At 39.0% G+C, this 17,246-nt stretch overlaps 1 protein-coding gene across 10 annotated transcripts in view; it reads right to left on the reverse strand.

Annotated features, from left to right (window-relative positions):
* Window positions 1-17,246, reverse strand: part of LOC129143193 (ranBP2-like and GRIP domain-containing protein 4) — a 63,245-nt gene that overhangs the window by 4,823 nt on the left and 41,176 nt on the right. For 7 of the 10 annotated variants that reach the window (XM_054678140.2, XM_054678141.2, XM_063789441.1 and 4 more), the window contains 3 exons: window positions 14,786-17,009; window positions 7,601-7,740; window positions 4,842-5,043 (listed from right to left, as the gene is read on the reverse strand). In XM_054678140.2, the coding sequence (XP_054534115.1) occupies window positions 4,842-5,043; window positions 7,601-7,740; window positions 14,786-17,009 (2,566 nt within the window). Of the gene's footprint in view, window positions 1-4,841; window positions 5,044-7,600; window positions 7,741-8,886; window positions 9,419-10,540; window positions 11,446-13,828; window positions 13,907-14,785; window positions 17,010-17,246 lie in introns of those variants that run through there. The other 3 variants (XR_010149270.1, XM_054678143.2, XM_054678144.2) reach the window with 3 other exon arrangements.

A 17,246-nucleotide genomic window follows, 5' to 3' on the forward strand; every position in this document is an offset into this window, starting at 1 on the left:
TGTGATGCAAGGAGAAGAGCAATCTATACTTACCACTGTCTATTTGACATTGTTTGGGGACTACTGCTACACTCTAAGTCATTTTACCTTATAACGCAGAGTTGTAACATGCTACTCTGAGCAGCTCATGACATCTGCTTGAAATTTAAGTTGGGCCCCTAATATGTGTTTATTATAAAGATTTTGATGCTGCTTTTCAGAGTTGGGTAACCTACTTTACCCCCTAAGCTAATGTTTCCCAAATACACCCAAACCCACAGAAAGGAAAACTATTCCTCATTAACTCACAGCCAACATCATAAACATTTTATATCTAGAGCTGATGATACAGTCAGGTATTTACCAACACTCATGTATATATGTAGAGTTTCAAGAAATAATTGCTTATCCTTACCAGATTCAACATATCCTAATGTTTCACATATTATTTTTATTTCTTAATATTTTTTTAAAGATGGGGTTTTACTCTGTTGCCCAGGCTGAAATGCAGTGGCGTGACCAGGATTTTGACCAGAAGTTTGACTGCAGCCTCGAACTCCTTATAACAAACAATCCTGCTGCCTTAGCCTCCCGAGTAGCTAGGACTATGGGCACATGCCACCAGATCTGGCATATTTTAAAATTTTTGTAGACATAGGGTCTTGCCATGTTGCCCAGGCTGATTCTGAACTCCTGTTCTCAAGCAATCCTCCTGCCTGGTCTTCCCAAACTGTTGGGCTTACAGGTGTGAGTCACTGAGCCCAGCTTGTATTCTTTTGATTTAAAAAAAATATATTCTGAATGTGATCCACCAAATTAATTTCACCATCCACTAATAGGTAGCAACCTGAATGAAAAATACTGTTATAAACTTTACACAAAACCAGAGATTATAAACATTTGCTTCCAAGGAGATGAGAGAGGCAAAAGGTACTTGTTTGCTCTGATGGGCCCTGTTTCCTTCAGTGCCAGGAAGAGTGGCTCTCAGACCTTTCTTCTGGCATCCCTCATGTATGCAGTGTTGGTTATTATTTTCAAGGCCTTGGTAACAAAATGCCCCTAGTGTGACCAGTCAGACTGACAGTCCATATCTGTAATATGGTGGTAAGTTTCCTTTGCATGTCTTTCTTTCTGGCATCTTAGACCTTTTACCTAGGAAATTTTCTTTTTGCTTGAAGTACATCATTAAGAATTTTCAGTGAAGGCAGATTCTTAAAGTTTTTGTTTTCCAGAAGAGATCTTGGAAAATATAAAAGGTTGGCAGTTATTTCTTTTAGTACATGAGATAGTATTACACCAATGCTGTTGAGAAGTCTATTGTGAGGCAATGTGTCTTCTTTCTCTGGCTGCTTTTGAGATTTCTCTGTCTTTTTTAGGGGCAGTTTTACTCTTATGTGACTAGAAGTAGATTTCTTCTTTTTTTTTTAATACTGCTTGAGATTTTATTGGGTTTTTGAATCTGTGGATAGATATCCTTCAACAGTTCTGAAAGATTTCCAGCCATTCTCTTCATATATTACCTGTGCTGTATTCTTGTCTCTCCTTTTAGAACTTCGATTAGTAAAAACATGTTTGATGTCTTTTCCCACTATTGTTTTTTGTTTCTCCCATGCTGAATTCTGTGTAATTTCTTTTGAACCATCTTGTAGTTTACATTCTTTTTTTTTTTTTTTTTTTTTTTTTTTGAGATAGGAGTTTTGCTCTTGTTGCTTGGGCTGGAGTGCAATGGCACCATCTCGGCTCACTGCAACCTCTGCCTCCTGGGTTCAAGCAGTTCTCCTACCTCAGCCTCCCAAGTAGCTGGGATTACAGGCATGCGCCACCACGCCCGGCTAATTTTTGTATTCTGAGTAGAGACGGGGTTTCACCATGTTGTCCAGGCTGGTCTTGAACTCCTGACCTCAGGTGATCTACCCTCCTCGGCCTGCCAAAGTGCTGGATTACAGGTGTGAGCCACCGCGCCAGGCCTTACATTCTCTCTCTTAAAGAGAGAATGTAAGGTATCTAAATCTGCTGCTAAACCATCATTGTTTTTAATTGTAATAAGGTCTCTTTTATGTACTCACATTGATAAGAGACAAGTAGGAAATAATCTTTAAAGGGCAAACTAATGTAAATGTGTTTTCCTGCCTGTTTACAGGACTTAGCAAATGCACATCTTAGAGTTCTGGGTTTCTAATGTGTATCTCCTCTAGGAAATTCTTTAAAAATATCTGTTATTGGTATCCCTTAGGTTAGTCTCTTTTAGAACTTCTAAATCAATGGACCCTTAACTTATAGGAGCCACCTGGACGTTAGCAACATCTACATTAAACATGCTGAGCTTTTAAAAGAGGCCTGTTAGACATGCTGAGTATTTTGAGATAGTATCATTGTTGTATTGAAAACTATTGAAAACTTTAATTTTAAAATGCAAATGTTCTTAAAGTCCTGGTTAATTTTATAACTATAAAATTAGTTATAATTTTGAGATTTGTCTTGTTTTTTATAGGGGCAGTTTTACTCTTAGGTGACTAGAAGTAGATTTCTTCTTTTTTATAACTATAAAATTAGGTTTACTTTTGTTAGAATAAATTAAAGACAGTGAATTTGTAATTTGAATAAGTACTAAAAATATACATGATGTATTCTTATTTGGGCCCTTGTGACAAAAATACTATTGTGGCTATAGAAACCTATCCTATAGTTTGAAGAACTGAGATTACTGTCAGTATTGAGAACATTCCTCCTTCATCATTAGAAAGATTATTAAAAACCAGGTTCAAAGAAACTATCAATACTACTTATGAAGTATGTCTGTAAAAAAAATTAAGCCTGAATCTTATCAGGCCTCTAGACCAGGGGTTCTCAAGGTATGGGCCCCAGACCAGAAGTATCAGCAACAAATTGCTAAAAATGCAGAATCTTGGGTCAGAAATTGGGGACCAGCAATTGGAATTTTAGTAAGTATACCAGATGATTCAGATGCCTGCTCAATTTTGAGGATGACTCTTATCAGTTTAGTTATTAGGATTTACAGGGGATGGGGAACATGTTAAAGAGCACCAACTAGATAAGGTCAATCAGTCAAAAGTAAGATGTCTGGACATTCTGGGCCTCCTGATGTCTTAGAAAGCACACAATACCATCTATGATGTGTTTTTGTCCACCATCCCACCCAATTGCACTTGGATCTTCCTATTTATAGGCAATTGGAACAAGCTCAGTGTTACCCTGTAATGATTAAAACCCAAATATAGGACTGCTATAGCATAAACGACCACTTTCTTCAATTAATAAGTGGCACATTAAAAATATACTTATATATATAATTGTTATAGATAAAAAAACAACAAAATGGCCGGGCGTGGTGGCTCACACCTGTAATCCCAGCACTTTGGGAGGCCAAGGCGGGCAGATCACAAGGTCAGGAGATTGAGACCATCCTGGCCAACATGGTGAAACCTCGTCTCTACTAAAAATAGAAAAATTAGCTGGCGTGCATCTGTAGTCCCAGCTACATGGGAGGCTGACACAGGAGAATCGCTTGAATCCGGGAGGCGGAGGTTGCAGTGAGCCATGATCGGACCACTGCACTCCAGCCAGGGTGACAGAGCAACACTACATCTCAAACAAACAAAAACACAACAACAAAATAAAGCTTAAGGAACATCAACCAAATGCAATATATGAGCCCTATTTAGGATACTATAAAAAGACTTTCACAATAACACAGGCAAAATGAACATAAACTAGGTATAGGTGACAGAGAAATCCAATAAACATTGAATTATTCACTGGGGAAAGAAATGATGTGTGGGATTTAAGTCTCTAACTCTCCCCTATTTACGCCAAAAGATTGTCCATGAGTTGAAAACTGTTAGAGATGGGTGACAACTCAAGAGAGATTATAGCATCTTCCTTATGCTTGTAAATGTCAAAAATAAAAGTAATTTAAAACTAAAACAAAAATGAAACCATAATTCTTAAGATGCAGCTTGAATTCAGTTAACTATAGCAGTTGTATATGAAGCATTTCAAAGAAGTTAATGACATCACAGTATTAAATCCATCTGACATGGAAACCAACTCTAACTACATCATAGTTTTTTGTTTTGTTTTTTTTTTTTTGAGATGGAGTCTCGCTCTGCCGTCAGGCTGGAGTACAGTGGCGTGACAGATCACTGCAACCTCCGCCTCATGAGTTCAAGCGACTCTCCTGCCTCAGCCCCCTGAGTAGCTGGGACTACAGGCACATGCCACCACGTCCAGCTAATTTTTGTATTTTTAGTAGAGACGAGATTTCACCATGTTGGCCAGGACGGTCTCAGTATCTTGATCTTGTGATCCGCCTGCCTCAGCCTCCCAAAGTGGTGGGATTATAGGCATGAACCACCGGCGCCTGGCCTATGGCACAGTTTTAAAACTGCATTTGCCTAGAAAGTGGACTGCTGTATATAGACCAAGTGTTGGGCTATATGACTCCATTGTCTTAGGCTATTTGGGGTTGGAGGAAGGAAGAGGGGTGAAGTAGAAAAGGAACAAGCTAATAAATGTTTTTTAAAAAGTAGAATTTAAAACAAAACCACGTTCAGCTGAACATCAGAACTCAACACCAGGATAAAAATCCAATTTTCAAAGAGCTAGAAGATCAAGCTAAGCACTTATTGTATTTTGCTGAACGTTAAAATTATATAAATGTACTACAGTTGCCTCAAGATGTTAAAAAGTCAGCTTTTCAAATCTAGTCACGGCCTACTCATATGACAGACCCAATTCAAATGAGCAAAATTGAAAAGTTACACATACAGACAACTTCTCAACCACCAGGCTGTTTAGTTTAAGTTAGAAGTCAGAAGTTCTGAGACTCTCCTTTTACCTACCTTGAGCAACCGCAGCAAGTTTTCCCTTTTCTTCAGGGCTGAGCTGCAACATCGTATTTATAACAGGAAGAAGTCTCTCTCTCTCACTACCTGGCTCCAAGAAAATGAACTGCAGCAAGACGTTCTTCAAGTGTTCCACGTTAGCTGCAGACTCCTCTTGCTCTTGATTCCATTCCAATCTTCTTATTTCACTTTTGAGAAGCTGGTGGTAGAGAAATGAGTTAAAAATGGGCTTTAGGAGCTTCTGATTAAATATGGCAGACTGAACTCATGTATTTTTCTTCTCTTCCCCCCAAATTTCCCCCTTCCCTCCATATGGCAATAAAGGAAGGAATTCAGTTAACTACAGCAGCTGCATGTGAAGCATTTCAAAGGAGTTTATGACATCACCGTATAAAATCCATTTGACATGAAAACCGGAACTCCAACTATGAGATAGTTTCAAAGCTGCATTTGCCTAGAAAGTGGATTGCTGCATATGAACCAAGTGTTGGGCTATATGACTCCATTGTCCTAAGCTATTTGGGGTTGGAAGGAAGAGGGGTGAAGTAGAAAAGCAACAAGCTAATACAAGAGGAGAAAAAGTAGATGAGACACATCAAGAAATTCTCACGAGAAACAGATGAAGAGGTGGAAATGTGTCAGTCCAGCAGCTTACCAAGTATCACTGACAAGAGGAGAGGATGCATCCTGTGTAAATACTGGAGTTCTTGTCTCAGAAGCACAGGGTATCATGGAAATGGAGGTGAAAGCTGGGGAACTGATGGAACGTCTCCATGAGGAGCAACTAACTGGAGCCATGGGTTGGTACCAAGATGTTCCCTCTGCCTTCTACTTTCGATAGAAACTAAGCCAGTATGGCATGGGGCTCTGAAAATGGGCTGAGGGGAACATCGGTAGCCTCCACTAACCCTCTGCCCCTACGCTGTTCCTAAAGTCCCAGGCAGTTAAGACGTCCACAGTGAACGGCACTTAATCAAAAGTTCAGACACAGTGAAAATTCAGGAATATAAGACAATGTAAAACACTATCAGAGAAATGAGGCAAAGAATGATATAAAAAAGGTAATATCATGTTCAAGTCTTTGAGGAAGATTTCCAGGTTGAAACCAAGCCATAGCTTTTAGTATGTTTTCATTTTAGGTTAGGCAAGAAAGTTAGCGAACTTTGTCCTCAAACCTAGGACCATTTAAAAAAGTGACAATAAAGAAGACGAAGAAATCATGAAGAGAGTATAAATTTATGAAAATATAACATTTGGCCAGGCGTGGTGGCTCATGCCTGTAATCCCAACACTTTGGGAGGCTGAGGCAGGCAGATCACGAGGTCAGGAGATTCAGACCGTCCTGGCCAACATGGTGAAACCGTGTCTCTAGTAAAATAAAAAAAATTAGCCGGGCATGGTGGTGCGTGCCTGCAGTCCCAGCTACGCGGGAGGCTGAGGCAGGGGAATCACTTGAACCTGGGAGGCGGAGATTGCAGTGAGCTGAGATTGCACCACTGCACTCCAAACCTGGTGACAGAGCGAGACTGTCTCAAAAAAAAAAAAAAGAAAATATAACATTTAAATAAGTCATTTAGGTTTACTGGGCTAGTTAGTGATTTGTTAGCTATGATAATGTTTTTATTAGTGGGAAAATGTTATTTTATAGAGATGCATACTGAAGTATTTAATGGTGGAATGTCATGATATATACAATTTACTGAAAATAACTGAATTCGGCTTTAAAATAATCTGACAAGGATAGCTAGTGGCCTTGCACAGTGGCAGGACAGATCTATTAGGAGCAGCAAAGTACAGGGGAAAAGCATGTACTTTTCAGACAGCTGTGAGTTTGAATTTTGTTCCACCATTTACCAGCTTCAATTTTTCTCTCAACCAGTGATGAGATTAAAGAATGTATGTAGAGCCCAGGGCCTGGGTCATAAGAACTCCTCAATAAGCAGTATGACTATATTCTGAGGGGTGATTTATCAGTGAGCCAGGGTGGAAATACCTCATTTGAGTAATCCTCAACTGTTCTGCAACATTCCTAGATGTTTCTGGTATCTACTTTAAACAGGAAAAACTTCCCATGCCACTTTGCCATCTCCACCTGAAAACTGTTTAGTAGTTCAGTACTATAAATATCAGTTGAATAATTTAAATTCACTGGTTATCTTTAGAATTCAAAGACTCACACCCATTTTTTATTTAAGCATATGTGAACAATGATTTGTGAACATCCCTCTAGTTTCTAAATCTATTAGGGTTTCTTAGGAAAAGTAGGAATTAAGAAATAATCTTTATGTAATAGGTGTAAAAGAAGTATTTTGGCTGGATGCGGTGGCTCACACCTGTAATACCCGCACTTTGGGAGGCCAAGGCAGGTGGATCACGAGGTCAGGAGATCGAGACCATCCTGGCTAACGTGGTAAACCCTGTCTCTACTAAAAATACAAAGAAATTAGCCAGGCATGTTGGTGGGCACCTGTAGTCCCAGCTACTCGGGAGGCTGAGGCAGGAGAATGGCGTGAACCTGGGAGGTGGAGCTTGCAGTGAGCCGAGATCGTGCCACTGCACTCCAGCCTGGGTGACAGAGCAAGACTGTCTCAAAAAAAAAAAAAAGGCAATATTTCTCACCATCAGGAATCTAATATAAAGATCAAGACGTTATAGATGCATCTGCTATGTGAATTTTTAAACTTGGGTGCATGTGTATGGAGGGTCCAGAAAACCAAACTGGCGGTTTTCACGGTGGCCAGGTTTTCTGATCTCACCTTAATTTGCTCCATAAGGACTGCATTGGTTGCCTCTGTTTCCCAAAGCAGGCCGATTAAGCGATGTGTACTTTTTGTGATGGAACTGAGCTTCTGAACCAATTCTTCTTTGGTAAATTCAGCATGCCATAATGGAGGCTCTGCAACATGTTGTTCCAAGAATTAATTTTCAAAATCATACATTACAGATGAAGATTCTAAATAAGAAAAATCTAAATATAAATATCTTACTATGTGATATTTTATAGGTCTGCTTTCTTTGCCATTCATCTATTCAGCATACCTCAATCAACAGATTATATGTTGTAGGTGACACAAATAAAACAGTATCTCTGTTGTAAAGCACGTCATCTAACTGAATAAAGCCCTATGAGTCCCAGTTCTGAAATTTGTCAGAATTGTGTTTATAGACAGTTTTATTACACATCTTCTTCCCATCTATTAATATTCCAAGATTTTATGTCATTTCACGTATAAGGAAAGCATTAACATTTACTGGTCACGTATCATGTTCCCTCATAAGAATCTTCTATCAGGCGGGGTAGGTATCATTATTCAAACTTTACAGACGATGAAACAGGCTCACAGTTGACAGGTAATTTTTTCAGAAATCACAAAGTCAAATTGGCTTCTGGAGTCTGCTGCTCTATCATGATGCCTCCATGTCACCACTATTAACTTTGCCTGAAGGAACCATGACTTGCAGTTTCTACCCCACGTGGTCAGTGACCATGAATACAAATGACCCTTACTCCAGGTGATTCTGAAGTTTCAGGAAGATGACAGATTCCCCCTAAATTTTGAACAGTAATATTAATTACAAGTAATAAAATATACCAAAACATCACTACAAAAATTTAGCATTACTTCATCAAGAGGAATAAACTGAAACTGTCAGTTTCTTGGAAGGGTGAGAGGATAGTTCATCCTGCTGTCTAATACCCACCACCTATTTGTGACTATAAACTTCCCACCACTTATTTATGGTTCAAGCCTAGGGCAAGAGCTAGCATTTTATTTTTAAAAAGATTTGTTTAATAATTTTTCCATTTGGACAGTGTGATGGTTAATACTGGGTGTCAACTTGATTGGATTAAAGGATGCAAAGTATTAATCCTGAGTGTTGTCTGTGAGGGTGTTGCCAAAGGAGATTAACATTTGAGTCAGTGGGCTGGGGAAGGCAGACCCACCCTTAATCTGGTAGGTGCCATCTAATCAGCTGCCAGCGAATATAAAGCAGGCAGAAAAACCTGAAAAGGCCAGACTGGCCTAGCCTCCCAACCTACATCTTTCTCCTGTGCTGGATGCTTCCTGCCCTTGAACATCAGACTCCTAGTTCTTCAGTTTTGGAACTTGGACTGGCTCTCGTTGCTCCTCAGTCTGCAGATGGCCTAGTGATCGTGTAAGGTAATACTTAATAAGCATCCATCCATCCATCCCATCCATCCATCCAACCATCCAATTAGCCCTGTCCCTCTAGAGAACCCTAATACAAACAGGTAGTGGAATATTGAAAGAAATTTTATTGGAGCAGCCCAAAAAAGCATATGTACCTTAGAGTAATAGTAATTAAATAAGACTGTGAAATTAAAGAAGAAGAACATATTTAGACAGAGTAACAGACCAAGTTTAGTTTTGGGAGAATTAAGCAGCTGCTCTAAAGACTGTGTGTATGTGCTGGCGGAAGACACAGACTCCGTATCAGTTGTCTCCGTGCCTTCTCCCTCTTCCCGGGTTACAGTGTGCATGTCTAGAAGCGGGAGGTCTGTGTTCTCCTTTCTCGAAGGTTCTTCAAAGATTGTTGAGAGGAAACTGGGCCTATTAGGTTTTTTTTAAAGGTTAAGTGTGAGATTGTTCAAAATCTATTGATTCGGCCTTACAGAGATACACAATAAAATGAAAATATCAAATGATAAGAGTAGAGGAATTAAGTAACTATAAGATAAGTGAAAGGTGTATGAAGAATTGCTAAAACATTTCTTAAAATGTAGTCATCAAGGCCGGGTGTGGTGGCTCAAATCTGTAATCCTAGCAGTTTGGGAGGCTAAGGTGGGTGGATCACGAGGTCAGCAAGTTCAAGACCAGCCTGGCCAAGATGGTGAAACCCTATCTCTACTAAAAATACAAAAATTAGCCAGGCACGGTGGCAGGTGCCTGTAATCCCAGCTGCTGGGGAGGCTGAGGCAGAGAATTGCTGGAAACCAGGAGGCGGAGGTTGCAGTGAGCCAAGATCACGCCACCGCACTCCAGCCTGGCGACAGAGCGAGACGCCAGCTCAAAAAAAAAAACAAAAAACAAAAAAAACTTAGTCATCAAACTTTTAACTACGTTAGTCATTTTAATAGCAGCTATAAATTAATTGCTACTAGCTAAGATAAACTGTTAGATAACACAGCTCATAATATAGTACTACTTATTTTTTTATTAATTTAGAGTAGAGGGCCAAACTACTGCTAAATACTGGCCAAAATTAAAAGACTAGATTCTAGCAATTTTTCAGGATTAGGTATTTCAGATTGCTGCATACTTCTTGAAACACACTTGCTGAAATCTGCTTGGTAGACATCCTCAATCACTGCCCTTATACCTTTACCTCTGCAGCTTCTTAATTGTTGCTGCTCACACCTACAGTGCTCATACAGTTAAGAGCCCAGAATCCAGGGCACGGAACTAATCAATTACATTGCCTAGCAAGACTTTCCTGTTTGCTGATAAACTGTAAAGTGTTATTTTTTCTGAGACAGGGTCTCACTCTGTCACACAGGTTGGAGTGCAGTGGCACGATCTTGGCTCACAGCAACCTCTGCCTCCCAGGCTCAAGCCATCCTCCCACCTCAGCCCCACAAGTAGCTGGGACTTCCAGGTGCATGCCATCCCGCCCAGATAATTTTTGTACTTTTAATAGAGATGGGATTTCACCATGTTGTTCAGACTGGTCTCAAACTCCTGGCCTCATGTGATCCACCCGCCTTGGCCTCCCAAAGTGCTGAGATTGCAGGGGTGAGACACCACGCCTGGTCTAAACTGTCAAGTTTATCAGGCCCTTTGACATGTATTGGTTTATTGACTCCCAAAAATCTGAAGTTCAGAGAAATTTAATGACTTTGCCCAAGGTCTCATAACTGAGTTAGAAACCAGAATTGCAATCTAGATTTTTAAACTTCAGATTTCATTTATTTTGCATTTCATTAAATTGCCTTAGTCCTGACTGCCCTTTCTGAAGCATTTTCCTGGGTTTCTGGTAAGCTGACTGCTTATTCCACTGCTGATTGCTAGATTACAATCTCTTGTGCGACCTTTGCCCTGGCTGATTACTTCCTTTGTTGATTCATTGGCATATGTTAAATTCTTCTGAAGTTGCTTTTTTACCCTAATAAGTGACCGATAGCTGCTAATGCTCCAGTGACAACATTTCCCATGGGAAACCAAAACACCATCAACTTGCTACTAAAATACTGCATCATCATGGCTGACATTTTTCCATTTCTTCCTGGAAGCAGAATGGAAGATACTGGGTGCGGCTGAACTAAAACTCCAACTAGTTGTAAATGTGAAAGCAAAGAAGCTATATTGGTTATGCAATTCTACACATTCAGTGCCGCTTGAGTGTTTCTAAGTTCCTTGCTCTAGCTAATGTTTCTATTTAAAAAGTAGACAAATTTGATGACTAACAACGGAGAACACGAAACAAATCTGGTGAATACCAGAATTAAGACATGTGTCAGCCAGGCACAGTGACTCATGCCTGTAATCCCAGCACTTTGGGAGGCCGAGGCGGGTGGATCACGAGGTCAGGAGACCGAGACTATCTGAGGGAGAATCTTCAGGTTTTTTCTTCTCTTTTGCTGTAACACCAGTCAAAAAAATTGACAAAGATAAGGTATTAAGTATTGACGTTAATACTCTACCTGAAAATAAAAACCATGGAACCTATCTATAGGTTAATACAGCATACTGATAAAAAACACATATACTTTGATGCAGAGATGTACGATAATCATGAATTAGAATTAGCATCCTGATTTAGTGTTCTACCAAAAACCCTAAGTGAACACAGAATCTATTTAAAACCAAAGAAAACAAAAAAAATCTTGTGTTTACTTAATAGTCATTGAAAAGAATTACTACAAATTTCTAGAATTTAAAAAGGTTAAACATTTTAAAGTGTTGCCTAACTATACTTAGCATACAATAGTTTACCAAAATATCCATGCATTTGCAGCAATTGAAAAAAATCTTAAAACATAAGCAAGTATTAGTATACATATGAAACTAATCCAAAGCCAACTGTGATTAGTTCCTGTAAGGAAAGTTAACAATTGCCAAGAATGGAAGGTGACTAGAGTTGCGTCTAGTTTGCCTGTGTTCAAGCATGATACTAGATAAAATTAAATAAAAACTGTTACTCTATGGGTAGCTAACACTATAAAATCTAAGACCATTCATATGGCTGAAAACAACCCATCCCCAGCCACCATCAATGCAAAGGGCAAAAAATTAGAAACAGAAAAAACTTCTATATGCAACCTGTTCTGATCTATTAATGTAAAGAAGAACTTCTGGCTAAAGGAGTTTAATAAAGTAAGCCAGTTATGAAGCATGCCATGTATACCAACTGGTGACAGGGAAACATTCTGAGAGCTATGGTGTCCAATATGGTAGCCTAGCCACATTCTATTAAAACCTCACAAGGTGGCTAGTCCAAATGAAGACATGCTAACAGTAAGTGTAAACACACACACTGGATTTTGAAGACTTGGTGAAAAACAATAATGTAAAATATCATTAATTTTTATATTAATTAGAAGTTAAAATGATATTTTGGACATAATGAGTTAAATCAAATCTATCGATAAAGTTACTTTCATCTGTTTCCCTTTTTAACTGTTTCTTTTTATTCTTTTTAATATGGCTACTAGAAAATTTATTTATTTATGTATTTATTTGAGATGCGGTCTTCCTTTGTCACCCAGAGCTGGAGTGCAGTGATGTGATCATAGTTCACTGAAGCCTGGAACTTGTGGGCTCAAGTGATCCCTCTGCCTCAGCCTCCCAAGTAACTGGGATTATAGGCACAAGCCATTGCACCAAATGACAATTTTAAATTACATACACAGGTTATATTTTCTTTCTATTGGATGACACTGCTCTGCAGAACCAGTGCCCTTCCTTTTACAATGTGAAATTTGTCCCTCTCCTTCATTATAAACAAAAACTTAGTATTATTTCCTAGGTAGGAGAAATAACAGTACACCGTAAGATACAGATTCTTGTTCCACTTCTGCTATTACTCAGTAAAGACCCTTTGGGTAAATCAGATAGCCTCTCTTGGCCTCAGTTTACTCATGTCTAAAGTCTTCATTTCTAAGGTCCCTTGGGACAATGACATTATCAGATTCAAAACAGAATAAGGCTCTATGTTCTACAGTAGTGTATAGGCACATTCGTTCTTAGGTCAGGGATTCCTAACCTAGAGCTCACAGAAACTGTACGCAAGTATACATCCACTTTTAAGTTAACACTTTTCACATTTCTCAAAGACCGTATCTTTAAAATAAAAGATTAAGAGCTACCTTAGCTGGTAATAAAACTGGTATACTTAAAAAAAAAAATCAGAGATTGTTACTTTATCATTGTACTTGTTTGGCATGGCTAAGATGTGTTACTGGTCACTAAGGGTGAGATTTCACTTCCCTAACCTGTTCTTGAAGGCCTTCAACAGATCCCACTTCTTGTTCCACTCTAGAAGCCACACTTCTAAAAATGATCTGTGCAACATACATAATATGCAAGCTGTAGAATGCTGGCTGTTAAAAATGGGGTCCATTTTCAAATACAGCATTTTTCTAAACCATGCACAAAAGAACAGCCCTACAGGGACACTCTTCCATACTGTATACATGCCGTTGCCACTACATGTGAATACTGGCAGACGTTAGTGGCTAAAGATAAACATTAGATAAAACATAGGTCTTCATTGAGCAGACCTCAAATAGCAGAGCAATGAAGTACATTACAAATCAGCATCCCAGTACATTTTAAAAAACAAACCAACAAGGGTGTCATGCCACCAGTCAAAAGGTACTTTGCTTAAACTGGCATTCTTTAACATGCATGTTGTAGTGGTAAGTACTTCATTTCATACAGCCACAGTTATGAATACTTTGCTAAGGGCTACCAGCTGCTAAAAACTGCTGTTATCTCATACTGAGAATGCTAGTTCTATACCTTTGCTCTCAGGCTGTGAGGAAGGGGTGCTAGTCCAAAAGGCCATGGGATTAGATTTAAAAAGGCTAAAATTAAATCCTAGAAAATAAAGAATATTTCGTTTTTTAACATTTTAGGAAACAAAATGAATATGCTTTTAAAACATAAAAAGCCAGAATCCCTCAATTTATACCACCAATCTGACTGTCTTACATATTCATTTATCCCTGTAGTTTCATTCTTTGCTCATTTAATACATGAGCAAGACTGACATACAACACATAAAATGAGAACATCTCAATATCATGGTTTTTTTTTGTTTGTTTGTTTGTTTGTTTTTTTGGAGACAAAGTCTCACTCAGTCAGGCTGGAGTGCAGTGGCATGATTTCAGCTCACTGCTACCTCCATCTCCTGTGCTCAAGCGATCCTCCTGCCTCAACCTCCTGAGTAGCTGCTAATTATAGGCACGCACCACCACGCCCGGCTCATTTTTGTATTTTCAGTAGAAACAGGGTTTCACCATGTTGGCCAGGCTGGTCTCGAACTCCTGAGCTCAAGTGATCTGCCCACCTCAACCTCCCAAAGTGCTGGCATTCTAGGAGTGAGCCACCGTGCCCAGCCTCAATATCATGTTTTCTGAGTGACAAAAGAAACAGAACAAATGAAAATGAACACTTTAAAAAAAGACTCACGTTAATGCGCATGATTCAAGCATGAGTCCGTACACTGTACCAAGTTCTTTTGCTCTGCCCTAGCATGATAGAAGTATCTTCCAGTTACTGAAATGTCTTTAACTAAGTTCTCTTGCTCTTCGAAACCTCACCGTGAACTTATTAAGGGAGAAAAAAATTGCTCAAATATTTTGGGGGTGTTCACAAAGCATCGTTTATATCCCAACATTAGTATCCCACAAAGAGTCTGCATCGAGCTAAACATTAAAAGAAAGAAAAATTGTGCTTAAACAACAAAGTACCTACCCTTTTCTGGTGTTTTAAATGTGTAGTTGATTGAAGATTCTTCCGTTGGAAAGGAAGCAGAGAGATTTTTGACTTTCCTATCTGAAGACTGTTCGATATCAGAGTTCTTTGACAGTTCACATTTTTTAGGTTCCACGTTGCTTTCAGATCCACTCTGGGCTACTGAACTAGTTTCACTATTGTTACTTTTCAAAGGTGCATTAAAACTAAATCCAAACAAAGACCCAGTGGCAGAACTGTTGCCAAATGCAACTGGTTTTGATTTTTCACTACTAAAAATGCTTTTAACAGACTCTGAACGAAATACAAACTTTGCAGGAGAAACCACTGCTTTTGTTGTTGTTTCAGATGTGCTAGACACTTCAACTTCTGAAGCTGCATCTGCTACATCATCACCCTGAATAACATCTGTCCTCTCTCTTGTGGTTTCTTCTAATATGGCTACAGCAATTTTGCCACATGCTGACTCTCTGGGAGTGCTTGACCGAGAAACATGAGGTGCTATCAAAGAATCTTTTTCCTGGGCTGTTTTTGCTTCATCAAAAATTTTCTTAAACGAGTCTGCAACATCCTGTAGTTTAAAACGAACAGCTAAATGCTCTACTTTTCTTTCTCCATCTGCAAAATCACATGCAGTCCACACCCATACTCTTTCTGTCCCTTTCATATTGTGCAAACTCATGTCTGGAGTTATTCTGTGATTGGCACAAAGTTTTAATACTTGGTCCCTTCTCATCACTATACGAACTTGCTTATTATCATAATTCTGTAAAATCTTTATATCACCAATGCCCCTTTCTTTCCATTGACCAACATCTTTATCATATCTGTAGAGTTCTGCCCTGTGACTAAAAACAACTTGTTCATTTTCCTCACCACTGGATACTTCAACTAGATCAGGTAAAGGAACAACAGGTTCAAAGTACTGTCCATCTCTCTCTTCTTCTTGAGTAACATCAGATTCTTCATCAGTGCCAACTGAAGTCCCACTCTGATTCAACTTGGCAGGAGACTTAGATAGACTCAAAGCAGATTTAAAACTGAAGTCAGATCCTGTTGTCGACTCATCAGAGTGGAAAAGATTTTTTCTCACAGGGCTACTTGCCAACGGAGAATCATGTACTGAGCTACTACTAACATTATCATCCAAAGCATCTTCCCTTAAATCATAGTTATCCCATTCTAATGTGGGCCCAGTGTTTTCAGGATTGGGTTTTATTGTTGTGTCTGAGGCACCGGCTGCACCTGTACCTGAACCCTTATTTTCTTCCTCAGTGACTTTTGTTTGATCATTTGTCAAAAATGTTTTGAAATCTTTCAGTCCACTCTTCATTTCTTCAGCTCTCTGTATTAACTTGGCAGCTCTGCCAGTATCTACAAGTTTATGGGGAGTTTGAAGTGGTATGTCTAACAGAAGCCGCTGGCATTCCTCAAATTTCTGCTTGAATTCTTCAGCCAGCACTGGTGTTTTAAATTTTGCTGCCAACTGCTCTAGTTTGGCATCACCATCAGAGAAATCACTGGCTAACCACATCCATACTCTATCTGATCCAGAGAGGGGCTTCAGGTTCATTGTAGTTGTTATCCAATGATTAGCACACACTTTTAGTACTTGGTCTCTTCGCATCAGCATTCTTGGTTTGCCATTGAGCTCATTTATGAGGATTTTTAAGTTCCCCAAGCCCCTTTCTTTCCACTGACTTATCTCAGCATCAAATCTAAATAGTTTTACCCGCTGTGAATACAGAACTTTTTCACCTTCTTCTCCGGTTACAAGTTCTACTTTTTCAGGCATTTGAACTACTGGTTCAAAATGGATGTCATCGCTGTCCTCAGTCTTATAGGCATCATCATCTTTCTCAAAGTCACCGGAAGTGTTTGCTTTATTGGCCATTTTACCACATTGTGATGAGAATAATTTTTCTCCAGCACCTGAAAATCCCTTGAAATTGGGGTCTTTTTGGCCAAACTGAAATCCTTCTCCTGAAGTTGATTTTCCAACATCTGCAAATGTAAAAGTGCTACTTCTTTGGCCAAAAATCACACCACTGCCATTCTTCTGGCCACTAATATCCTGAGCCTGGAAGCCAGTATCATTTTCAAGAGGCTTTTCACTTTTCTTTTCTTGATTTCCTGGTTCTGAAATGCCAAATTTAAATCCATCAGCAGACACAGGGATGGAAAATCCTTCTTTGGTTGACTTAAATTCTGTATTAGAAGAACCCTGAAACATAAATGAAGGTGAATTTTCTTGATCCACATGCCCAAAATAGTCATGAAATAAATACCTTCTTCATTCCTAATTTATCAAATGATGTTAACAATAATGATGATGATGATGATGATAACATTTATTGAGCATTTATTAATGCACCAGCTGGGCACTGTTCTAATCACTTTACATTATTATCTCATTTTAATATCCTCAAAAACCCTATGAATTAAGGTATTATTATTATCC

Source organism: Pan troglodytes, chromosome 12 (assembly GCF_028858775.2).
Source record: "Pan troglodytes isolate AG18354 chromosome 12, NHGRI_mPanTro3-v2.0_pri, whole genome shotgun sequence".
Classification (NCBI taxonomy): Eukaryota; Metazoa; Chordata; class Mammalia; order Primates; family Hominidae; genus Pan; species Pan troglodytes.